Raw genomic sequence first — 26,489 nt, 5'->3', positions numbered from 1 at the left:
TTAGGGTTCTATTTCTGCACGTTACCTATTTAAGCAGTAGGACAGAAATAGAGAGAGAGAGAGTGTGTTATCACGAAATAACGTCACGGCAGTGGTTCTACATGATAACACTATAGCACTATATAGTGTTCTACTGCTTTAATACACAGTTAAATAAAGTAAGCAATGAATAAACTGGCCGTGAACGCGGCGTTTCATGTTTTAATGTTCAGTTCCTTCCACCAAACTATAGCTCCTTAACCAGCAGCTTGTTGCTACGTCAGAATAACAAGCTCCGCCCACTCGCTGCTCAGCCGGCAGTTCGTTCTCCAGCTCCACACAGACCGACCAACGGTTTGGGACTGTTTAGTGTCGTTTGTGGTAAAGTAAGAAGTAAAAACATTCGAATGGCTTGAGCGTCTCCTACAGCTTTCAAAGTCGTTGCTTAGCAACGGCATCTCAGCGGAGTGATGCTGTGTGAAAAACCCGTGATGTTATGGAGAAACAGCATGATTAGAACGCCTCTCAACCAATCAGCTTCCCTGGCTCTCTAACCTCTCTGGACCTTATTGAATTTTAATTCAGTACCCCTGGTATAGTAGATGCTGCTGCTGCTGCTGTTGATGATGGCGATGATGATGATGACGACTCCTACTTTGCAGGTGGTGATGAAGACGGTGAATCAGCTGAGTGAGCGTGCTCCAGACTCTCTGATCATGCTGCTCTCTTACCTACAGCCTTCAGGGAGAGTTCTGTGTGCCTGCCAGGTTCCCAAGGTAAAACGCTTATACACATTTGTTGTTTTTATGTCATTTGAATGTTGTTTTTTAAGTGACGATGCAAAAAAATACCTCGTGTGTCTCTCCCTCTCTCTTTCATTATCACTATCTCTCTGTATCCACGCCTCCTCTCTCTCTCTCTCTCTCTCCCTCTGCAGGGTCAGGCTGCTGTATCTGCGAGTGAGTGGGCTCTGGCTGTTTGTAGCCGCTTGGGGGGGAACGCAGGTGGCTCAGCAACGGTAGCTAAAGGGGTCGGCACGGCAACCGATGTCACTGACCTGCTGGAGATGATGCACTGGGCTGAAGAGTTCGCCCACAACAAACGCCAGCAGACAACAAACTGAGCTCCACACTAATATAACCTCTCACTCTCACACACACACACACACACACACACACACACACACACACACACACACACACACACACACACACACACACACACACACACACACACACACAGGGAACAAATGTACACTCAGCCCCTCACACATTCAGTGAAATGAGAACCCCACAGACACATTTTGAACATGGTTATATCTTATTTACTTGTGAACTTTGACATTCATTTTGTTACGGCTACATTAATGGACAAAATAAGCTTCATCAGGATGTAGTTATTACATCATTTTCATCAGGCTCACACAAACTGAACATGGGTGAACACAGTGTCCAGTTTTCATCACAAACAGTCAGTGAGAGTAACAGTGGCTGCATGTTCCCACCAATGAATATATTTATCTCATATATACAGTCAGTGGTTCTGACTCCTTCGTATCTGTAGCCTCTCGCTCTCCTTCATACAGCTCAGCACTAAAATACTGAAATCTTGTACTGGAAATTGAGTGGTATGCAATCTTCTGTTTTCATTGGTATGTAAAGATTTTTTTTCCTTTGTTGTAAAAGGAAGACTGCACTGTTTTTTATATAAAATGAGCATTTATTAAATTATTTTTCTAACATTCATGATTAGTCATGATTCATGATCATTTTAAGTTAAACTTTTTTTTTTTTTTTTAAAGTTTTTATTCGAAGCAAAGAACCTCATGGGCCTAACTTATTCCCTCGTTTACTTGCTCGCTCGCTCACTCACTCACTCACATTTGGCAGGTTGAAGATTCATAGATTTCTAAGAGCATTAGAAGAGGAACCAAGACTTTGGAAAAGGGGAACCCGTCCTCAGACCTGTCCCCTGACATTTTGGAGGGCAACTCCTGAACGTTAACTATTAATTGACTGCATATGATTAATGCTCTTATCCAGAAAGGCTATCTAATCAGATTTGAGAGGAGAGTCTTTCCCAAGGATTCTTAATGGCAGGCTAAAATACCTCAAGTGGAAAATCTATCCCCAATCTCCAGTACACAGGGCTGTGGTGTTATCCTCCCTGGATGGGGAGGCTGTCTGAGGGATGACTGCATTTAAGCTCACTGGGCCTCATCCACCAATATCTTCCTATGCTTTTTCTTATGTGTTCTGTTTATGGTCCTCCTTCACCACTTTTTCCCTTTCTCAAGATGTGTGCTTTATTGGTGATGTGTGCAGTAGAGCTTTAATCAGTCCTGAAATGCTCTGATCCTGAATACTGTGAAATTGTAGATGTGTCCAGAATGATGGACAGAGCTGTAGATAAGAAGCTGCAGATGACTGAGAATAATAATTTAAAAAAAAAACGAATGACTAACACACTCACTAGTTCACTCACTCACTTACTGTAGTGATTCTAAAATGCTAATAGAACTAGACAGTTTTAATACTTTTAGTATTTTTTTAGTATAGTTTTAATAACTTATGCAGCAGTGGTTAAATCTTCAGACCAAATTACTATCTGTAGTAATTCTTTAAGTAGAATAGGCTATATTAGACACAAAGTATATTTTAAATAATAGTAATAAATACTTCTGAATATTCTCGGAATGCTTAATGGAATGTTTAAAAATTCCTTTTGGTTTGATTTATATCGTTTAAATCTATATTGTATAATTTATTATACTCCATTATTCCTTTTATTAATAATTTGGCATCATTGCAGGTTTTTATTAATGTCATGCTATTAAAAACTGATTTCAAAATGACACAAAATTACTTCAAAAATAATATATAAAAAATATATATAATAAAATATAAAACATAGCATGTGGTTCAAAATTAAAGTGGTGAACATACATACTGTGAACACCGCCACACTGGATGAGTCTCATCAGCAGTAATATATGCTCTAAAGACTGAAGGCTCGTCCCATGTTGCTCTGCTCTGCTCTGCTTATAGTAAAGCTTTAGTCAGATTAGGAGACGAGATGCTGCTCCTGTTTCTGTCGGTTATGTTTCTCTTTCTGTGCTGCTTTGCTGGCCACAGCCTGCGGTTGTCCTCCTTTACAGCATAGTCACACTCAGCCACTAGAGGGAGACAGAGAAAAGTTAGCTGCATGTAAAGGAGAAGTCATTCAGGGACTCAGAGTGGCACAACTGTCCAAACGTGGGCCTTATCATTAGGAGACCACAAGTTTGATCCCCAGTGATGCCACAGCCATCCATGAGTCCATAATTTTGTCCTTTCAACAAAAATCAAACCACCTTGGGAGCCTCAACATTTTATGCCTATTTTACCACCTTAGCTGTAAATGTGTCTCAGTATGTGCTGATGTACTAATATAGGCTAAAATATAAACAGAAATCCAGACTTGCTTTGCTCTGCTTTAAGCTTTAGCTCAGCTATAGCCGCTTTTCTCGGATCTCCGGCAAGAAAATTTTCCTCAAACATGTTTAGTGTTTGACAGTTTCTCATGGCAGATTAAACGTATCAGAAAACCAACTGGACTAATTCTAAATGCAAATGAGTCCATTCGTCTCCAAATTATCGATGTTCGTCTTAAATCTCTCCCTTTGCCTTAGCATTAGCTACTAGCTAGGCGAGATTGTGTTGTTGTCTGTGTTGCTATGGTGACCAGCATGCCAACCTTCAGAGTTAAAGGGTGAACCAGCAGTTCTATATTACCTCCAGCGTTTAAGACCATTTATTGTTAAACTGTGTGGAATGATCAGCAGAGCTTTATTTTACTGTAAATGAGGATTATTTTATTATTACCTACAAATCTAATTCAGCTGTGGAGCCGCAACACTGCAGTAAAAGAGCTGCATGTGGCTCCAGGGCTGGGTGTTGCTGACCCCTGCTCTAGGTGGTCACAATGGTCTTTGTTTACATCTCAATGAGGGTGGAATTCTCCAGCAAAACTTTGAAACTGAAACTGAACATTCAGAGACAATTAGCGACATTCTACCCCCACCAAACCTACTGATCAGGAAAGCTTTAATAGATGCTAACATAAACACAGTAATAATTACCTGCAGGGGAAACTGAACCTCAAAACAACTGTAATATGCATGAAACAGTAATAAATTAAATAAACAAATACAAATTGGATAAATTGTAATGTCATCCCCTTGGTTCTAAGGTTCTGAGCAGTTTTGAGATATTGAGCTTCAAAGATTTTGTACAAATGTCAATGTAAAATATGAAAATCCTGTCAGACTTGTAAATGATTTTTTGGAACATCCTACCCACCCATTGTGCTCTCTAGGTCTCCAAGGCTACGGATGGCTGTAGCATCACCAGGGACCGAACTCGCGATCTCCTGATGTCAAAGCCAACGCTTAGACGGACTTGGAATTTATTTTAAACATAAAATTAACAAACTCTAACCCTGTGGACTTGTCAAAAAGTTCAATTTAACTTTGAAATTTAAATTTGACATTTTATGACATTTATTTCTTTGTTTAGGACAAATCATCTTTTTCTTAGTCAAAAAATCACTGACTGATAGATTAAGCATCAGCACTTAATATTTTGTCCAGTACAGAGGTCAGTGTTAGGTAGGAACCATTAGTTTAACTCTCCTTTAGGTATCACAGCAGCCAGCTACTGTAATGAACTGCCCCAGCCAATAAGTGTAGCAGGTCAATCTAAAGGCCGTGTGAGGTTTTGTTTTATATCAGAAATGTGACTCTAATGCACCAAAATGTCTTATTTTGGGAGAAAGAAGAAAAAAGTTGGCTGAATGTTGCAATTACGACCACGTCAATTCAGATGTACACTGTTTAATTACCTTTAAGGCTTAATATAGCGCTGTTGTTGGAAGAAAACCTTGTATCTCTAAAAGGGTAACTTTACAGGAGAAGGAAAAAACATACTTTACTTTTAATGTAAGTCAATGGAACCAGAGTTTTTTCCAAGTCATTCTTGGCTGTTTCTTTCAGTCCAATCATAATGAAATTAACACACAATGTAAAGGACAACAGATATTTTCAAAATATGTCAAAAAACTGGAAAACGCTAAAAATGGATATGTGAGGTTTTCTTCTGACAACAGCGATAGTAATAATAATACAATTAAACTATTTTAAAAACGTTGAGTTTCAGCAAAATACTTCCTAAAAGTGTTTCCTAAAGTTTTATAAACTTTTTCCAGTCACTGAGCAGAGCGACGACATGACAAAGAAGCAGAACCTTATTGGTCCTCTTGAGTGTATTCGAAGTGCTGACTTTTCAGGTTTTGTTTTCTAAAGGGTCCAAAAAATGCACACGACTAAAAAAGACACAAATCACATAATGTGACTAAGTCACAGAATAAGTGTATGTGAATAACTTAATTTTGACACACGTCAGATAGAACCTTAGAACCTATACAAGTGGATGACGTGGATGTCTTTCTCTGCTTCAGAAGTTATCAGTGATGACTGAGAACACAAACCTCGGTCATGTTGAATTCTACCTTGCCTGTTCCGTCCTTGTCCAACATTTGAAACATTTCTGTGCACAAGAACATAATTGGTCATGTTTACAGATCTGAATTCCACATTAAATACAGGTTACTGATATCAGACACTTACTAAACATGCACTCCAGACGCACCAGGCAGTCCACAAACTCATTGAAGTGGATGGTCAGGTTGGGCTGACTGTAGCGGGCGACGAGGATCTGATGCAGTGAGTTGTTCAGAGAGAATCCTGCAACGTACAAACAACAACACTAACTCTGTACTACCTTTCAAATTAGAGGCTGCTTCAGATTCTACTCCGTTATCAGCCCCTCGGAGTCATAATCAGCCCTCTGCAGTCCATCTGCACCTGGATTAGGTGTGTCTGGAATGGGAATACTGATTAGACTGATAAGCTATTAGGAGTGAATAAGTATCTTCTCAGACCTGCTGCCTCTACCGCCTTCCTCATCTCGGTGCAGCTCATCGTGCCGGATTTGTCCTCATCTTTCTCCTTGTAGATGTTCTGAGTGCACACAAACACAACAACCAAGAGCATTTTTCGTACATCTTTAGCTTCATGCTTTAGTTTCTGAGATGGCTTGCGCGAATCTTGTAACTTCAGCAAAACCTGCTAAGTGATCTGCATAAACCAATTGGAGTAAAATGTGCTGACATTTTTTAAGTTATTTTATGATACTAAATCATTAGAGAGACTAAGTTATTAGTTTAAAATACTCTCATTACTTTGATACTGCTCATGTTGCTGGGGCTAACATGAGGGTCAGTTACGTCCTGCATCATTATCCAGCAATATACTGACAACAGCAAATTTCTGAACCCAGTTTTAAAAATAGCAGTTATGTATATGTATGTATTTATGACCTTCAGAGAAATGGGTACGTCACTCACCCCATAGCTCTGAATTTTGTCCCAGAGAATCTTTAACTCCACCAGACCGAGTTTTCCACTGCCATCCTTCTGTTAGACTGATGTGAAGGTTCCTTAACTGATCAGTTTACAATGTGTGTATGCATATATATATTTAATATTTCACACTTTATGTATTAGTAGTATTCAATAGTAATTATTGCAGTAATAGTTGTAGTAGTATTTAGTGATAGCAGTAGCAATAGTAATAATAATGTAGCATTGGTAGTAGTAACAATAGTAGCATTTAGTATTAGCAGTAGTATTATCAACAGGAGGGTTTTTAGTATTTAGTAATATTATTTTGTATTAATAGTAGGATTTATTAGTAGTAGTATTTAGTAGCCTGACTAAGTAATAGTAGCGTTTAGTAGTAGTATTTAGTAGTCTGATTAAGTACTAGTAATAGTAATAGTTGGAGTTATTAGTAGTAGTATTTAGTAGCGTGATTAAGTATTAGTAGTAGTAGTTTTTAGTAGTAGTATTTAGTTGTCTACGTACTAGTAGTAGTAATAGTGGGAGTTAGTAGTAGTATTTAGTAGTCTGATTAAGTATTAATAGTAGTAATAGTGGGAGTTATTAATAGTAGTATTTAGTAGTCTGATTAAGTATTAACAGTAGTAATAGTGGGAATTAGTAGTAGTAGTATTTAGTAGTCTGATTAAGTATTATTAGTAGTAGTATCAACAGTAGAAACAGTAGTAGTATTTAGATATGGCTGTAAAATCTATACAGTACTGTGTGAAAGTCTTAGGCACCCAAGACACATTTTCAAAATATTTGTGTAGTTTGTGCTTATTTGCTGAGAAAAAGGTTAATATTTGGGAAAAAAAAAAAAAAAAAAAAAAAAAAAATATATATATATATATATATATAATATGATTTTCTGAATGTTGGTGTGTTTGTTTACCCGTTTCCAAGCCGCTCCTCGAGGAAGTCCAGTATTATATGTAGTTAAAAAGCAGCTCCTGGTTTGACCAATCAGTGCTCAGTAAATTGAGCTCATGATGTAATTGATGATATTAACGAGTCTCTGTGGCGGCTGTGAAGGAGTCAAGGAAAAATATGGGCCCAAGAAATTCTTGTTTTTATTTGAATTATGAATATAACTTTATTCAAATGTATATTGCGATAAACTCACTGCTGAGGTCAGTCGTTAAAAATTTTGCTTAGATGCCTAAAACCTTCACACAGTACTGTACATTAGCATGCGTGGTTTTAAAGGGGTGGCCCGGGTGGTCAGCGCATGGAAATTAGACTGGCCACCCTACATCGCTGGTTTCCACCTCACTGTGGGGCGGGCATTATTAATAACAACATTTATGTAATCATGTTAGGTTATGCCCTACTCTCATCTATAAGAAGATACGTCCAGCAGATTGACCATGTTGCGGCAGCTTTGCAGGCTAAACCCTTCAGTTTGTATGTCAATACCTGAAAAACACAAACGCAAAGTGAACATCCAAGAGTCTTAAAGCAGTGTGTGCAGAAAGGAGAAGAAAACAGATCAAATGCAGAACTTACACTTAGTGACCTCTTTGTCCAGAAATCTCCTCAGCTCAAAGGCTGAGAGTTTACTGCCCTATAGGGGATTGGAGAAAAGAAACGCTTAAATATGATTCAATTCCAACACGTCTTATCCCCACAGTCTTTGTCATCCTGAAATACTCACGTGCTCTACATGCTGTCCAAAGAGACTAATGAACTGACCATCAATCTCATCCACTGAGATGTCGACCTTAAACAAGTACATGATTTAAAATGAATGTTATCAATATATCAATTTAGATTATCAATACAGTTAATTAGAGTTTTCCTGTTTGGTTTTCTTTACTGAGTATAGAGCAGAAAATATTAGAAATGAAAACTTTACTTCTTTAACATTTGATTCCACCTGGTCATCAAGCTCTCTGGAGGAAAAAGCACAGAAATGTTAATGCTGATAACGTAACAGTGTGTCTGGTCTAGAATGTTGGATTCTGCCTTATTGTCCAAACCTTTCTGATCCTTATTCTTTATTACAGCAGAGACGAATTCATTGCTTTTACATTTGGTGACAATACTGATCCAGTGTCAGTTTTTGCCTTCTTAGTCCTACCGTAAGAGGACTACACTGTCCATTACATGTTTGGGAACATCTTTTCAAAATCTTCTATTACAAATGAGTAGAGTTCAGATGTCCGAATACTTTGAGAAAGTAGTGATGGCTGAATACTGAATTCACTGTTCTAAATCAAGTTTCTTTAAATTAACTGACCCTTATTAGTCCCACAACGGGGAAATTTCACCTCCGTCTTCACTTCAGTCACAAACTTCGGCTCAGGGGATCAAACCAGGGCTGGTTACCTAACCTCCAGCCCATGACTGCCCCCTAGATGTGTTCAGTAACATATTCCATTACGACACATAAACAAGTATTCATAATACATTTAGAACAGCCATCCCATGGATGGGAGTACAATTGGCCTTGCTCTCTCTGGGTGGGTCGGATGGCACCCTGTCTCGCCGCATCATCAAGTGAGATGCTAGCCAGTGCAGGCGTCTGCTAGCTGATGTAACATAATTGGCGGTTGGCACTCTCCACCCAAAGCGCTTAACTATCCAATGATGTTGCATTAGTGGCAGTTCGAAAAGATGTGGTGGTGCTTCACAGGTCTGAGAGAAGACCTGTGCTAGCTTTCGCCCCCCAAGCTCTGGTAGTATTAGGTGATTGGGGGAGTCCTAACTACTGTGGGGTGATTGGGGAAAACCAAAAATAATAAAAATACATAGAATGTTCACTACTGAAGAAACCGATTGGTTCCATCATCCCTAAACAAGTTTAGTACTGCTATAACCCCTTTAAAAGGCCAGGGCTAGCTGGCGCAAGCAAAGCTTTATTATACAATTTTATAATCTAAGAACATCTCAAATGGTTTGCATTGGAGTCCATGTACACTGTAAAAAAGGTTTGTCAGGTCAACCTAACAAAATTACTTGATGTAGTACCAAGCAAGTGAACTAGTTTTATTCACCTCAATGGTCATACAAAGTATTTATTTAGGTTGAATAAAACTAGTTAATTTACTTGTTACCACATTAAGTCATTTTTTAGGTTGATCTGATAAGCCACTTTTTACAGTGTAGTTATTGAATAATAAGCCTTAGTATGAAATAAAGCCAGGATTTTCAGGGGTAAGTAACATGTTCTTCATGTTGATTTATCGATCCACTCAGGCTTTAGCAGGAACTTCATGCCATGATCTGATTTAAAACAGTTAATAAACAAACACTAATGGTGTTTTTTCTTAAGATGGTATAAGTTTTTTAAATTCAGTGGCTTAGTATTCTAATCAAGTGATGAGTCTCTGAGGTTTGAGTCTGAGAGATGAGCCCGAGCCGAGTGGTGAGTCTGAGATATAAGTCCAAGTCCAGTGGTGAGTCTCTGAGGTGTGAGTCTGAGTCGAGTGTTGAGTCTGAGAGATGAGCCCGAGCCGAGTGGTGAGTCTGAGATATAAGTCCAAGTCCAGTGGTGAGTCTCTGAGGTGTGAGTCTGAGTCGAGTGTTGAGTCTGAGAGATGAGCCCGAGCCGAGTGGTGAGTCTGAGATATAAGTCCAACTCCAGTGGTGAGTCTCTGAGGTGTGAGTCTGAGTCGAGTGTTGAGTCTGAGAGATGAGCCCGAGCCGAGTGGTGAGTCTGAGATATAAGTCCAAGTCCAGTGGTGAGTCTCTGAGGTGTGAGTCTGAGTCGAGTGTTGAGTCTGAGAGATGAGCCCGAGCCGAGTGGTGAGTCTGAGATATAAGTCCAAGTCCAGTGGTGAGTCTCTGAGGTGTGAGTCTGAGTCGAGTGTTGAGTCTGAGAGATGAGCCCGAGCCGAGTGGTGAGTCTGAGATATAAGTCCAAGTCCAGTGGCGAGTCTCTGAGGTGTGAGTCTGAGTCGAGTCTCTGAGGTGAGAGTGTGAGTCAAGTGCTGAGTCTGAGACTCAAGTCACTGACTCGAGTCTGCATTTCTGATATGCACAAATTTTTTGGCCGTTTTTTTGGATGGCTGTGGTTTTGCCGGAGATTGATCTCTCGATCATAGGACAGTTGTGATACTTAGTAGCGCTAGGAACACATCTGTTTGATGATATCACGTATCTACGGCAGCACTGGAAGCTTGGAAGGGTCTATGACTCTGCCTGAAGAAAAATCTAGGGGAAACACTGTGTTGTACTCACTGGACCATGGCCTGTTTCTCAGAGAAGACACGCAAGCAGAAGTCCCCATCCTGATTCGGGTCGTAGGTGGAGGGGACGATGAGGTACTCTCCTGGAGGCTGGCGGAAGCGACTGCACACCTCACGTCTGTTGATGAAGGTCTCAGAGCGGGCAGTCAACTTGTGGGTCAGGAAGAATTTATGATCCAGGTGGATATTCCCCTTTCCTGAGTACTAAGGTAATCGATTAATCACTTAAATCCTTAAAGGAATTCTCCAGTGTTTTTCCAAACCAATCTCTGTACGCCATATTTGTAACATACAGACAAAAATGGGCATTGGGCTTTTTTTAGAGACGTCGCCTGATGGCGATGGATATCAGAAAAGCTTCTACGTTGGGAAGTTGGATAAAACTTTAAAAGAACAGCAGTTGTGTGCAAAAGTTTCAGCACGCCCTGGTCAAACTACATGTTCTGATTGATGTGGAAATTTAACACATCCTCCACAGGGGGCAGACTGAAATTTGGCAAATGTTAGTGTACAGTTGCTTTTTATTTGCTTTAAATTAAAGAAGAAACATGTAAATAATAAAATGTGCCATAACTGTCGTACTGTTGTTTTTTCACCCCCAATATGTTAAATTCAGCAAATAAGTTCTGCATTAACAAATCATGTTGTTTGATCCAGGTCAGTTGCAAATTCTATTATTTGTGAGTTTTGAGTCCATTACACAGATAAAACTGAAAGATACTGGAATTTGTTATTCCGCTATTAATCTTCAGGCTTATTATTCAGTAATTATTAGGAAACTAATAAGGAATAGATGTAGCTATGAGAGTGAGGAACGGTCTGGACCTGTTGTGAGTTTAAGAGGTTAAATCAGCAGCTCACTAAAGCCCAGGCAGTCAATCAACCCACAGTTGTTATATTATTCCACCTCCCATATGAGTTGCATATGTGTTGTTGGTAGTTTTTTATGGCGTGGGCATCATCTGTCTTAGCAGAAGCAGGGGCGGGAAGTACATGGACAGCTTTTGTATTGTGCACGTACCTTTGCAGGAAGCTGTGGGAAACAAACAGGAAGAGATTCAGGGAATGTTTGGCAATGTGTCAAATGTCATGAGCTAAGCTTAATCTAAGATCAGGCCCTGACTGTCAGGGGTGGGTAGAAGAGGCTAAACACTTCCTCAAGTACAAGTATTGTTACTTCACTGAAATAATGACAAAATAACGAGTAAAAACATAGAATCAGTTTAAAAACTGCTACTGAGTTCTCTGTAGAACAGCAGTGGAACCACTGAAGAACAGGGTAAAAGGGGGCTAATAAAGTATCAGAGAAACAGATGGACTACAGTCTGTAACTGTAGAACTACAAAGTGCAGCTGTACAGTAAGTGGAGCTGATAAGATGGACAAAGAGTGTAGAAATGAGGAGGTGGTTTTAATGTTATACCTGACTGGTGTATTTTAATTATGTCTATTTTATTCAAATAAAAGAATGAACATTCCATTGCGTCACTGTCAAAATAACCACATCACTACTCAAATGCACCACACCATAACTTTGCCAGATGTTTCAGTACTCACAGTTTTGGTAGTGACATTAAAACTGAAAAAAAGTTGAATTAATTCCAAAAAATACTGTTTCAGTAGTGATGATTATAATGTCCTACACTGATTTCCAGACTTTGGGATACATTCCCTTCAAAACAGTGGAATGTAACTGCTCACCATGTGGCCATGAGGGACAGGGATGCAGTGTCACTTCCTGCTTTAAAAGGCAGGAGCGTGGTTAAAATAAGGCTCTACCTACAGACTAAAACTCTGTTTTGGTAGTGACATGAAAATGTGGGACAGCAGTTTGAAACCATTTTTTAATTAAAAAATTAAACTAAGATTAATCTAAAAATAAAGTCTTAATCAAGTCTTTAAAAAACAAATGATGTGAAAATAATACTTAATTTTTTTTACTTACAAGCATGAATTTAGGGGTTAGGGGTTAGGGTTTGGGACAGCCACCTCCTACCAAAAAGTACCCTATAAATATGATTTTAGATGTATTTAGCTTTTTGACATATGACATTTTAGGGCCAATGTTGATGAAAATAAAAATAGACTTTGAGAATAAAGTCATAATATTTTGAGAAAAAAGTCGTAGAATTTCGACATTAAAGTGGCATTAATACCAGGAAAGATCGCAATAGGCTGAAGGTTTTGCAAAGGGAAGCAGCACCTCCTCGTGTTAAATGAGGGGCATTGAGTTGGTGGAGTTATACTTTCATATCGATTTCACCCATAAAGACATACTCGGTCTCCCTGTCTCTCCTGGCAAATCAGCACCTGACTGTATAAGAAACAGCTGAAAAGGCTGAGCAGGAAACCGTGTTTATCTAGAATAAAGAGTCAGACGGACTCAGAGGAAACTGTCTGTCTGTTTTGTTGAGAGAGAATCGCAGGCAGGGTCGTCTACACGGCTGTCAGTGGCTACATCTTCGTGTCATTCAAAGAGGGAATGTAGTTTCACCGACCGTGAGAATGATAATCAAAATGATCCACAAAGAGACAGGAGTGAGTGGAATTCCAGCACAAGTACAGCAATCGAGACCCCAATGCGTTACGGCAACCCCCCTACAGTTAGCCCACTTTATCCTCCAAATATTGCAACTTTTTTCTCGAAATATTTCAACTTTTTTTTCTAAGGCTTCATATACTTCTTCACATAGCCATAAGCCAATCTTCACACTCATTTTAACCCTTTAAAATCCCAGGATTGTTACTTACTAAGGCACATTATTCAGTAACTACAGGGACATTGCAAACTGGCCAAGCTATTTTTAGATTATAGAAGTGTGTAATAAAACTTTGGGTCCGTTGGTAGACCATGGCCATTTAAGGGGTTAAACTGACCTTTACTGCTAAATGCTCTCACAGTCTTTTTGATGCTACATAGCCTCACCTTATAGATGGTGAACCCAATGGTCAGCAGTTCCTTTCCGAGCTTCTTCTGGACCAAAGACACCACAAAGCTGCAGCCTGCATGATCATCATCTGGATCGTCATCCTCCTCGTTCAGCTTAATCACAAACTGTGGGTTCATCCAGAACGTGCCTGCAGAGATCCATGAGGAAGGTCAGCAACAGCTACATCTTTAAAATGACACTTCAGCCAAAAATCTAATTTACAGATAATTATAATTTACCAAATAATCAGCCAAACATACATTATATGGCCAAAGTATGTAGACACCTGACCATCACACCTATATGAGGTTTTTGGACATCCATTCCAAAAACATGTGAATTACTATGGACCACCCCACCTGCACTCTTCTTGGAAGGCTTTCCTCAAGATTTTGGAGTGTGCTTGTAGGAATTTGGGCTCATTCAGTCAAAGGAGTATTTGTGCGGTCAGGCACAGATGCTGGACTGTGGAAGGTGGGGGGGCCGTCATTGTCAACTCTTGTACTAGTAGAGAATCCACCATCCTGCTCTATTCTGGACTGGGACTCTCATGTGCTACCAATGAATATGGGGAAGATTTCTTATAAGGAACATGGGCATGGAAGTCCTTGCACACCTTTAGAGTCAAACAGTCTACTTTCTGTAAGAGGGTTTGGGTTTAATTGGTGACGAATGTCCATGCATTCCGTCCATTGCCTTATAAAGGCATGAACTGTATATCTGGAGGTATATATACGCCGGTCAGGCATAACATTATGACCATCTCCTTGTTTCTATGCTCATTGTCTATTTTATCAGCTCCACTTACTGTATAAGTGCACTTTGTAGTTCTACAGTTACAGACTGTAGTCCGTCTGTTTCTCTGATACTCTGTTACCCCCTTTCACCCTGTTCTTCAGTGGTCAGGACCCCCATGGACCCTCACAGAGCAGGTACTATTTGGGTGGTGGGTGATTCCCAGCACTGCGGTCACCCTGATGTTGTTGTTGTTGTGTGTGTGTGTGTTGCGCTGGTCTGAGTGGATCAATTTTTATGGAGTTCACTTTGTGCACAGGGGCCAAGTCATGCTGAAACATGACCATTACCAAAAATGCTGGAAGCATAAAATTGTCTAAAATGTCTCTGTATGTTGTAGCATTAACACCAACCTTCACTGGAACTAAGGGGTCCAAACCCTGAAAAACAGCCCCAGCTCATTATCCCTCCTCCACCAAACTTTACTTTTGACACTATGCATTCCATTAGGTAGCATTCTCCTGACATCCACTAAACCGATTCGTCATCAGACTGCCAGATAGTGAAGTGTGATTCATCCCTGCAGAGAACAGGTTTCCACTGATACAGTCTAGTGGCGGCAACTTTACACCAATCCTGTTGACGCTTGGCATTGCACATAGTCAGAGGTGTAAATTCAAGGCAGAGAAAGTAAAAATCCTTCCCAGGATTTTGTTCCAACGGCCTGGCTTCTCTAGTTAGAGCAAACCACCAGCAGAACTGTCCAGGCAAGTGGAAGAAAATCTTGGGAAGAGTTTTTACTTCCTGGACCTGAATTTTACACCACTGACTATGTGCAATGGATTATATATATTAATCCATTCATGGTGGACAGGCATTGTAAGGCAAAATAGTCCCCAAAGAATCTTTTTTATTCAGATTTACCACTATTGTATTATTCTCAGCATTACAAAAGTCTTAGTGGTTGTAGTAATGGCTCTGTTTTGGTTGTAGACATCTGGTTCCTATTACCACCAATTTGAAGAAAATCTGAGTTGGTTTCTCTATAGTTGGTTTTGCACTGCAGTGCAATCATGCTCCATGACTGCGACTGTAGGTAGCGGGGTGTATAGTCTGGATCATAAGTATTTGGACAGCAACACAACTTTTGCAATCTTGTCTCTGTACAGCACCAAAGTGGATCTGAAATGAAGCAACCCATATAAGTCAAATGTAGACTTTCAGCTTTAATTCAAGGGGTTTAACAAAACAATACTGCATTAACTGTTTAGGCATTACAGCCATGTTTTACATAGTCCCTCCATTTTCACAGGCTCCAAAGTAATTGGACAAATTAACATTTGTTATTATTATTTTTAATATTTGAATCAAGTTTGCAGTCAATGACTGCCTGAAGTCTGGAACCCATGGACAAGGCTTTGCCAGGCTTTGTGAATCATTCAGCCTTCAGTTTTGTCTTCAGTAAGTTAATAGCTGTTCTTGAGTGTTACCAGTTGTTTGCATCTTGAGATAAATCCCTTTATTTACATTAACGAAGGCTGGCTTTGATTGTAGACTTTAGAATGATGCACCAAACCTCTCTAGAGTATCCTTGACTTGACTAGATTTTGCGAAGGGGGTTTTTTACACCACAGAGAGATCATCCACTTTTGTTGTCTTCCAGGACTTTTAGTGTTGCTGCGCTTAAATTCCTTCTTTTCCAGAACCAAATTGTTGTTTTGGCCATGCCTGAAGTTTCTGCTATCTGTCTGATAGGTTTGTTTAGTTTTTTCAGTCTAATGCTGGCCCCCTTCACTTGCGTTCGAGTTCCTATGAACAGCTACCAAATGCATATTCAACAGTTGGAATCAACCCCAGACCCTCCTACATCGTCTTTTGAGCCTGTGAAAATAGAAGGACTATGCAAAACATTGCTAAACAGTCAATTAAATATTTTTGTCAATCCTCTTGGATTCATTGAAAAAAGTCTACACTTTAATCACATCTGGAACTGAATTTCAAACCCACTGTGGTGGTGTACAGAGGCAATATTACAAAAATCTCTTGACTGCCCAAATATTTATGGACTTGACCGTAGTTGAGGCATTACGTTCATTATCCCGGCATCCTCCTGCTGTGGATCCCCTCCTCCAGCTGCCCTCGAACATCAACAACGCCCATGTCTTACTGCCATCGTCACCCAGCACGTCTGGAGTCAAGTTACAGATCTCCAGCTGTGAGAAACGTTGCACGAAATCCGTGAACGACATCCTGTAGCACAAACACAAGCACAGCTGTACTCATCTGGAACTGATAGTGAAATTATAGGTTTCCTGTAGCACAAACGCAAGCACAGCTGTACTCATCTGGAACTGATAGTGAAATTATAGGTTTCCTGCTCACAAACGCAAGCACAGCTGTACTCATCTGGAACTGATACTGAAACTATAGGTTTCCTGTAGCACAAACGCAAGCACAGCTGTACTCATCTGGAACTGATAGTGAAACTATAGGTTTCCTGTAGCACAAACGCAAGCACAGCTGTACTCATCTGGAACTGAAAGTGAAATTATAGGTTTCCTGCTCACAAACGCAAGCACAGCTGTACTCATCTGGAACTGATAGTGAAACTATAGGTTTCCTGTAGCACAAATGCAAGCACAGCTGTACTCATCTGGAATTGATGGTGAAACTATTAAGGTTTATAAAACTTTGAGAAATTCTACCGATTTTTCAAAACTACTGCATAATTCAATCACTGAGATGTAAACAAATTCATTCTGTGTTTTAATGTTAAATGCTCCACTCTAGCGAAACTTACAGACTCCGACTTTCTTTACAGTGGTGGTTGTAGGAACCAGAGGTTGCACAAATAATGTTACTTTAATTACTACCCAAAAACAATGTTTCAGGCAAAAAACACAACGGCTCTTATTCATCAAGTTGCATACAAAGAATGCAGATTTGACCCCTCTTAAGGACATATGAACTACTGTGCATCTGATCAATGAAAGTTTGACTGAGTTTTAAGCTCTACTGATGAATCAGCTTCGTTATGTGAAATTAAGCGACAGCCTAGCAACACCTGATTTACATATAATTTACATGAAGAATGCCCTAATTCTGGCAGACGTTTCAAAAGCTGCTGAGCTCGTGAGCCAATGGCTGTACTCATACGTGAAGTTTGTGTTGTTTCTCCCCCTACTGACCAAACTGTATGGTGTTAAAACTATGTTGACTGGAAAGAATAAAATGACGATAGAATGATGTGATTGTGTAGTGTAAATTAACAGCATTTGTGTAAAACAAGAACATCCACTTTTGTACTGGACAGCTATGCGCTTATATTATTAGTATAACTGTCTCCAGTTCGCATATACATAGCTTTCTGTGAGGGAGCTTTGAGTAGCATTAAAACTCTTATAACGTCTGGTTCCCATCACTGTGAACTCACAAAATTTCTCTAGAATGGTGCTTTTCACATTAAAACATTCTGAATGACTTTGTTTACATCTTAACCATAAAATTATAAAGACATATTGAAAAAAGGATCAAATATTATGGAATATCAATGCATAAAGTACCAGAACTCTCCATCCTCCACTATGTGCCTCAGCCTGGCTTGGTCCTCGCAGCTGATCTTTGTCCACTCTGCTGACCTGCAAACCATTACATCTGCTCAGAATTTACTATTATTAGTACTTAGTATTAGTTGTGCCTGGGCGACCTGTAAAAGTAAGACCTGAATGAGTGTAGAGCCCATTCCCAAAGCCAAATATAAGATGCCACCCAAGTTAAAAGTTGCATCGTTCTTGTCGACCGTCATCTGCATCATCAAAGGTAAGATATAAATGGAAAAAAACACTTTCCCTGCCAGCTGTGGCAGTATGCTTTAGCCTGGATGCAGTTTGAGTTGCTATTTTTAAGCTGCTTTTTCTTTCTGTATGTATATTTCAGCTGTCGGAATTTGATGCGTGTTAACGATTGGGGTAGATGTTTTGCTTGTGAGGACTGGATGCATGTTGAATAGGAAGTGTTGCAGTGGTTGTTAACCTCTTAAATGTTTTATTACACACTTCTGCAACCTAAAATAGTATAGCATAGTTCAATCAGTTTGCAATGAAGTCCCTGTAGTTACCAAATAATAAGCCTAATAAACCTGGGATTTTAAGTTAATGTCTTATTGTTTGGTTTGATTCCTAAACATTTTGTGGGAATCCATTTATCCCTGACAGGCAACCAAAATCCAGGACAACCCAGGAAATATCCTGAACTAGTGGCAACCCTGTTTAAAGCGCAGGTCATTCCTGCAAACAAGAGAAGTCAAAACAGCCAGCAGGTCAGACCACAAGCGACTACAGACAGCATCCGCATGGCAACAGAGGCCACGCCCCTTGACAACAGTGCAACAATAGAGCTGAAGCAGCTGATCACTCATCTGCTTTTCAAGGCATTGTGTGGGTGCGTGTGTACACGTAGGAGTGTTTATGTGTTTTCATAATGAGCTCCTGGAGTGGAGAGGGTGTTTTGTTTACACTGCATTGTGGGTATTTCTTAAAGAAATATAAGCTACAGGGATCTAAACTCTGAAACAGCATGCCAGAGAGTATTAGGAATGCATGCTCTGCAGGTGTTCCAGACTAGCACACGCCTCAAGGGTCCTATTTTTCTTCAATTGCTTGTAATTGTACTGTTATTTCATTTATTTAACTTTTTATACAAACCATAATGTTTTAGTTTCTGATGTTTGCTGTGTGAAGCACTTTGAGATTGTGTAGTATATATACTGGAATGCAGTACAGTGCAAAAGTCAAAAGGGCCACCCTTCACTTATTTAATTTCCAGCCCAAAAGCCCACAAACTTATTCATTTAGGACCAATAAGTCAAAGGAGTTTCCAAAACTGGATATGCAGAGACAATGGAACTCCCAACAACCATCTGCAAGACCTGGTAGACACCAAAACTGCACCCACCAGATAAACAGCACTTAAAGCTTTTGTCTTTGAGACAGAGAAGAAGAAAATCAACTTCCTCGCTTGATTCAGATCTGAACAAATCTATCACTGTGTGAAGACGACTTAGCGCTATGGGTCTGAAAGGATGTGTAGGTGTCAATAAGCCTTACTGAGAAAAGGAAATAGATACTGGTGTTCTCAGAAACAGTGGACTGACCACCCCAGACTCCAAACATCACTGAATGTGTTGGGGATTATTGGATGGTGAGAAGCAGAAAATGCAATCAACTTCTAAGACTGATCCTTGCAGGTGTGGAGAAATATCCCTGCACATTTCTTTGAAAAACTGAAAGCAAGTCTCCCAAAAAAGAATGGAAGATGCAAAGCATGAACACAGTAAAAACTATTTTTTTTGTTTTCTATTTCATTTCTAAGGCTTCTGTGCAATTTTCTGTTAAATGTATGTTTTCTGCTTTTTTCTATCACTGAAAAACTTGTTGTTAATGGTCATTTTGAATGGAAATTACAATAATAATAACAATAATTATTATTAATATTAACTCACCCATCGCTCCAGGCTCCTTTCCACTCCACCATCCCCCATGGATTCCTGATCCGAATCAGACGAATCATCTCAGGCCTGGTCCGAGCCTGCACAGGTAAACAAAGACATGCGTTTATGAACTTTCAGAACTTTCGCTCATATACTGTTCATTCCTCGTCCACTTTTTTTCAGAACCTCCTGCCTTCTACTTCCACTAACTGACCACTTTATATATTTTTATATATCATTTGGTGAGAACAGTTTTCTGTTGACTGAGCTCCAGTGCCCAAAGCAAGGCCCATAAAGTCATGGCTGGGTGAGTTTGGTGTGGAAGAACTTGACAGGCCCACAAAGGCCCACAGTCAGTGTCCTGACTTCAACACCATCCAACACCTTTGGTATGAACTAGATCTAAGAATTTGAGTCAGGCCCTCTCAGACCAACCTCAGTGTCGGACCTCGCAAATGCTCTTCTGGATGAAAGGGCAAAAATTCCCACAGACACTCTCCAAAATCTTGTAGAGTCCATATTAATGCCTATGGCCTATTTAGAATGGGATGTCATAAAAGCTCCTGTAGGAGTAGTGTGTAGGTGTCCCAATACTTTTGTCCAGAGAGTGTATTAAGTCCCTGTAGATGAAGTGCTAACATATTTATAGAAAAACAACACATGTAATAAAGCAATATCACTTATAAAGTAAAAGATTATAGCAGATAAATATAAAACAATAGTCACACATTCACATGCACACGAACTTTAGGTTGTTCCCACTCTAACAATTGTACATTCCCTTGAAATTTTAGCCCAAAATTTCACTATTTTGGTTCTTTGCAATTAAAAAAAACTTTGCAATACATTTTATTTTATTAGTAAAACTGCACTCTGTAGAATCAGAATGGTTCCAATATATAAAACATCAAAAATTGTGTTGAATCTAAAAAACACATCTGAAATAGATTTTTAGTGTGTAAGGTGATTGACAAGGCTCCCCTTAAATGCCTTAAACTGCAAAGGCACTTCAAATCCTCACTATCATATCTATATCTAATATATTATGTAGTGAATAATTTACTGGTTACTTAATAAGGAGCCTCCTAACTGTAGTTGACTTACACATAGCCATGGCCATTTACATGTAAATCCCTCAGGGCCGTAGGGCACTTCCTCAGCTCCTGTTACAGAGTAGGCGTGTTCTCTTACCAGCTGCCCCCTGCCCACCACTGAGCTGGAGGCCTGGAACACATCACAGTCACAGCTACAATTACTGCAAGTAAAGTAAGTCATTATGATGAGCTAGAACATACCTGAATCAACAGCTCTGGTGATCTAGAACCTTCTCTTCTTCTTATTCACAGATCACTCAAAAACCATATGGTGCAGTTAAGCCGTATAATGAGGCCATTCATATACAGCCGTATGCAAACATTTCAAGCACAATTACATGTTTACTTGATTTTTAAGTGAAAATAAGTTAAAAAGATCCTCTGCTGGGAAGAAGCTTAAATATGAAATGTTCCTGCAAATTGAAGTGCACAATTTGGTGAGTGTAACTTATTAATATTATAAAATATATAATTAAAAAATGAATGTGACATAACTTTAGCATATGCCATAATATTTTCCCAGTATGTTAAATTCAGCAAACAAACAGAAATCGTGGATTAAAATGTGTAGTAATGTGTGCTCTGGAGGGGATGTTTTAGCTTATTAAAACTGATTTAAAATCAATAAAACATGTCATTTGTAAACATTGAAGAAAATATGCTGTTATTTGGACATAAGAAGTCAAAATGTCAAGAAAATAAGTCAGTATTTTGACATAAGTCAAAATCTCAAAACAAATGTATCATACTTTTGAGATATTTAGTCAAAATCCCAAACAAATATACCATAATTTTGACATACTAAATCACGAAATCACGAAAATGACTTTTTTGTCTCTGTGGAGACGCATTAATTGTTTTCACAGCAGGGGGTTCATGCTCCTGCCTTTTCACTCCCCGTTGCTCACTAGCAGCTCAACACAGACTCATAACATTTCAGACAAGTGTCCTAGTTCATAACAGTTACAGGGGAAAGAATATTATCGATTTCTATTCCACCAGTGGACTGGCCACTAGAGGGCACTGCAACAGTTCAAAGGCATACAATTATGAATAAAAGTTCAATATTTTCAGTAATGTAAAAATACTTTGGTAACATGCAGCAACTTCAAACAATGAGCAGATGGAAAAATAAAATTTGCCTTATTTACAGACAAAATGTACACAAAATCCCAAATAGTAATAACTATTATTAATAATGACTTTTTTGCATAAGAAAAAGGCCAGAAGAGCTAAATACATGTTCCTATTTCATATACATGCAAACAGCTTACGTCGATAGAGCAGCTCAGCAGTGATCCCAGGACCAGAGCCCTCTGGATGTGTCTGAACAGGTTTGGTTTGTTCAGCTTGTAGACCTCCGTGATTCCTCCAGTGAAATCCTCAGAGGCGTCGCAGGCCAGGCCTCCAGACAGCGTCTCATAGCAGCCGTGCAACCTTTGTACACAGAGGCAGCAGGTATGTGATAAACATGGTATTTACTGGTATTTACAGTTACATTACTGCAATCACAGTCTGGCAGTGTCATAATACTACTAAAGCAGTGTTTCCTATTGGGAACAGGCGGTTCTACCACCACAGTGTACCAATACACAGCTCAGTATGTGGGCTAGGACTTTAATTCCCCATGCTTGTAACACCATAACTTGCGCAATTAGTAGTTACTGAAATGAAGTAGCATGTCTGCGCTAACATTGCTTGTTTGGAATGTTTGGACTGCGCCATAAGATGTTCGCTTAAATGGACAAATGATATTGGTGTTTAAAATCATAATAGTGTTAAATTTGTATTCCACATGAAGCCTCACTGATGTTTAGAGAATAAAGGCTCAAATCTAAGCAAATACACTTGTTTATGTGCTATCCTTGTTAGCACTAGAAGCTAGGTAGCATTGCCCAGTCATGCGGGTTCATTTAGGCTGACTGAAGTCTCATTGACACAAAACTAGAGTCGGGTGAGTAACCTGCATTTTCAGGTTCAGTTGCTTGTTAACACAAATAGCTAATCAGCCAATCACACGGCCGCAACGCAACGCATTTAGGCATGTAGAGGTGGTCAAGACAACTTGCTGAAGTGCAGACCGAGCATCAGAACGGGGAAGAAAGGGGATTTAAGTGCCAGACGGGCTGGTCTGAGTATTTCAGAAACGGCTGATCTAATGGGATTTTCATGCTCACCCATCTCTAGGGTTTACAGAGAACGGTCCGAAAAAGAGGGAATATCCAGCGAGCGGTCAGTTGTGTGGACGAAAATGCATTGTTGATGTGAGAGGTCAGAGGAGAATGGGCAGACTGGTTCCAGATGATAGAAAGGCAACAGGAACTCAAATAACCAACCAAAATCTCTGAGGAACGTTTCCAACACCTTGTTGAAAGTCTGCCACGAAGAGTTAAGGCAGTTCTGAAGGCAAAAGGGGGTCCAACCTTTTACTAACAAAAGTACCTAATAAGTGGCTGATGAGTGTACATTCAACATAATTGAATGTTTTTCATTTTAAGAAAACAATGCAGGGTAAATGGCAAACTGACTTAGCGTAGGCCTTCTCCAGCAGGGCGCTCCAAAACTCGTTCCTCTGCTCTGAGTGGACATATAGCAGCTCCCCGTTTCTGGTGGGCAGCCGGTCATCGATGACAACATCCACCCACTTGCCATAGTGCCAAAACTGTAGAGTTTGACAGAATAATTCATACTTTTTCTCAGTCTTTTGATAAACTAGAGTGAATAATTAAGTTACTCATATAGCATTTATTGAATGATAAAAGCATATAAACAAGGCTGAAGAGCATCTAGAGCACATGCACTCACTGGTCACTTTATTGTCCGTTTTATCAGATCCACTTACCCTGAAGGTGCACTTTGTAGTTACACCTTTACAGATTGCAGTCTTGGTTAGCCTTTTTCTACTCTGTTCCTCAATAGTCAGGACCCCCACAGGACCACCACAGAGCAGGTATTATTTGGGTGGTGGATCATTCTCAGCACTGTAGTGACGCTGACGTGGTGGTGGTGTGTTGTGCATGTTGCGCTGGTATGAGTTAAAGTGTCGGCTCTAACTAATAAACAACAAAAGCAGCTGCTTAGGGCCCCAAATGAAAGCATGATGTTTACGATGAACAGCCAATCAAATAAAAAATGAGAAATCATATGACCGAAATATTTACAAAGGAAAGCATTTATTGATGCCACTGTCCCCAGAGTTTGAAGCTTAAAGTTAGCTGGCTAAGCAATGCTGAGATTATCTGTAGTACTTATTGTGACTTATCAGAAGCATCTGACCATCAGCATTATGCAATTAGCCTAAATTTAGACAGCTTGTGGTCGTCATTGTCATTAGTTAGCCTCTAGATTTACAGAACATGAGTCAGCAAGATTGGGGGCCTCCAAAAGGCTAGAGCTGGTCCTGTCAATCAGACATATAACAGTTGCTCAGTAGTGGTTCTGATAAGTGATGAACAGGGTAAACGGGGGCTAACTGACTGCAGTCTATAATAGCAGAACAACAACCTGCACCTATATGGTACGTGGACCTGATATAAAACGGACAATTATTGCACATACAAGGTAGGGGTACCTAATAAAGTGGCCATCATTTATATGCTATTTAGCACAAGTTGAAACTAAGTAAAATAAATGTAAGACAAAAATAAGCCTAACATAAAGCCTAACCAGGGAAAGGGGTTGCAACATACATTACATGATTAGCATTATAGAAACCAAATATAACTTAGCTGGAGCAACGATGAACACCCCTCCCCTACACCCACCAAAAAGAGCAAGACAGGGAGACAGAGAGAGAGGGTTGGTAACCTTAAAGTGAAAGATGCCAGCGTAGTTCTCCTCAAAGCTCTGCTCAGGTGGAACCACATGATGCAGAACCTTCTTGTTCAAAGTGAGTGAAGCAATGGCTGCCAGGAGCCAGCAGTCGCCTACAAAACCAGCACACCAGAGATACTGAGTGTGATTGATTACACAACTTTAGCCTTGACTTTATCGTAAAAAATTTTGCAAGAATGATGTTGTGGAAGGCCCCTAGTCCTTTACAACACATGGTACTGCTTAAATTTCTAGTTATTGCGCTGTAAACCCTGTCAGCTTACACAATACCACCCATGCCATTTAGCTTATCTCCAGAGATACAACTGACCCACACCTTTTTGGAAAGCTGTTTCAAGTCAACAACTGGGGAATCTTGTACACTTAAGAGCCAAAACATTATGACCATATGCCTAATACACTGCTAGTCCTACATGTGCTGCCAAAACAGCTCCGGCCTGCTCAGGCATGGGCTCTACAAGACTTCTGATGTTGCCCTGTGGTTTCTGTTACAAAGATGTTAGCAGCACATCCTTTAAGTCTTTTAGGTCACGAGGTGGAGCCCCCACAGATTGGACCTCTTGTTCCAGCACATCCCACAGATGCTTGAGTGAGTTCTGGGGAATTTAGAAGCCAGGGCAACACCTTGAACTCTTCAACATGGTCTTGAAAAGATTCCAAACAATGCATGCAGTGTGGCAGGGCACATTTACCTGTTGAATGAGGCCACTGCTTTTGGAGAATACCACTGCCATGAAGGGGTGTACCTGTTCCATGACAAGGTTTTGGTAAGTGGCACATGTTAATGTCAAATTGGCATCCACACGAATGCCTGCACCAAGACATCCACAAGAACATCACACTCCCTCCACCAGGTTGTCTTCTTCCCACAGTGTATCCTGCTGCCATTACTTCTTCGACTGCTTCAAGGTACAGTTTTGACACTTGCATGTCCATTGTAGGTTCTTCCGACAGTGGACAGGGGTTATCATAGGAACACGGACTGATCTGCGGCTATACAGCCCCATGTTGCAGGATCAAAGCAGTATGACTTGTGACATTCCTCTGGCAACCATCTTTTAGAATGTATGTGACTTCTTCAGTGCAACTGGGTTATGCAGCAAGACAACCACATGAAGCACAAGAACAAGTCCACTTCTAAATGTCTAAAAAAAAAAGTTTTGAAATAGCCTGGTCAATGTCCTGACTTGAAACCTCACTGAGGTATGACGAGACCTTTCCGCTTGCCATCCAGTTTTGTTGAATTAAAGCAATTCTGCAAAGAAAAGTGGGCCAGAACTCCTCCACCGCCAAGTAGAAGACTGAACTCTAGTGATAGGAAGGGTTTGGCTGCAGTTGTTGCTGCTAAAGGTGGCACAACCAGTTATTAAGTGTAGAGAGCAATTCCTTTTTCACGTGGGTGTTGCAAAATGTTCAAACTAAAAAAAAAAGTTTTGTGTTTCCTCATGTTTTCCTTGTCCGTTACTGCTTTGTCTGTGTTGGCATCTAAGTGACCCTTCATATAGCAGCCCTGATTCAAAATGGACACATGAGAGACTGTATGATACACAGTCAGTCAGGAGACTTACTTTTTATGAGTTTACTGTTTGTGGAAGGTGATTTAGCCAGCTTGCTAACTCCTTGGCTAACCACAGTTGCCACCAACCACATCAGTTATGTGAAGATTTTTGCTACAGAACAATTTTCACTTTTATTGTTTATGACTGTTTACCACAACTTATTGAAACAGACATTTAAAAAAAATGTTTGATAAACAGAAT

General features: G+C 39.9%; 2 protein-coding genes across 4 annotated transcripts in view; one reads left to right on the top strand and one right to left on the bottom strand.

Moving 5' to 3' along the window:
• The window catches only part of aars2 (alanyl-tRNA synthetase 2, mitochondrial (putative)), a 31,686-nt gene extending 30,466 nt beyond the window's left edge, over positions 1-1,220 (top strand). The window contains exons 21-22 of the mRNA XM_017713221.2: positions 642-755; positions 917-1,220. Of these exons, the coding sequence (XP_017568710.2) occupies positions 642-755; positions 917-1,102 (300 nt within the window). The 3' untranslated portion in view covers positions 1,103-1,220. The remainder of the gene's footprint in view (positions 1-641; positions 756-916) is intronic.
• A 60-nt stretch (positions 1,221-1,280) lies between these two features.
• LOC108436617 (calpain-2 catalytic subunit-like) overlaps positions 1,281-26,489 on the bottom strand; it is a 29,609-nt gene continuing 4,400 nt past the window's right edge. The window contains exons 3-21 of one of the 3 annotated variants that reach the window (XM_017713222.2): positions 24,703-24,821; positions 23,424-23,557; positions 22,170-22,332; positions 20,906-21,025; positions 19,814-19,899; positions 17,877-17,951; positions 16,403-16,563; positions 13,575-13,726; positions 11,671-11,682; positions 10,642-10,853; positions 8,315-8,351; positions 8,114-8,179; positions 7,966-8,023; positions 7,811-7,875; positions 6,424-6,492; positions 5,959-6,037; positions 5,645-5,761; positions 5,506-5,564; positions 1,281-3,154 (exon numbers count right to left, since the gene is read on the bottom strand). In XM_017713222.2, the coding sequence (XP_017568711.1) occupies positions 3,131-3,154; positions 5,506-5,564; positions 5,645-5,761; positions 5,959-6,037; positions 6,424-6,492; positions 7,811-7,875; positions 7,966-8,023; positions 8,114-8,179; positions 8,315-8,351; positions 10,642-10,853; positions 11,671-11,682; positions 13,575-13,726; positions 16,403-16,563; positions 17,877-17,951; positions 19,814-19,899; positions 20,906-21,025; positions 22,170-22,332; positions 23,424-23,557; positions 24,703-24,821 (1,808 nt within the window). In that variant the 3' untranslated portion in view covers positions 1,281-3,130. The remainder of the gene's footprint in view (positions 3,155-5,505; positions 5,565-5,644; positions 5,762-5,958; positions 6,038-6,423; positions 6,493-7,810; positions 7,876-7,965; positions 8,024-8,113; positions 8,180-8,314; positions 8,352-10,641; positions 10,854-11,670; positions 11,683-13,574; positions 13,727-16,402; positions 16,564-17,876; positions 17,952-19,813; positions 19,900-20,905; positions 21,026-22,169; positions 22,333-23,423; positions 23,558-24,702; positions 24,822-26,489) is intronic. The other 2 variants (XM_037534534.1, XM_037534533.1) reach the window with 2 other exon arrangements.

This window comes from Pygocentrus nattereri, chromosome 25 (assembly GCF_015220715.1).
Source record: "Pygocentrus nattereri isolate fPygNat1 chromosome 25, fPygNat1.pri, whole genome shotgun sequence".
Lineage (NCBI taxonomy): Eukaryota > Metazoa > Chordata > Actinopteri > Characiformes > Serrasalmidae > Pygocentrus > Pygocentrus nattereri.
Note: the sequence above shows the minus strand (reverse complement) of the source record. Positions and strands in the feature narration are given on the sequence as shown.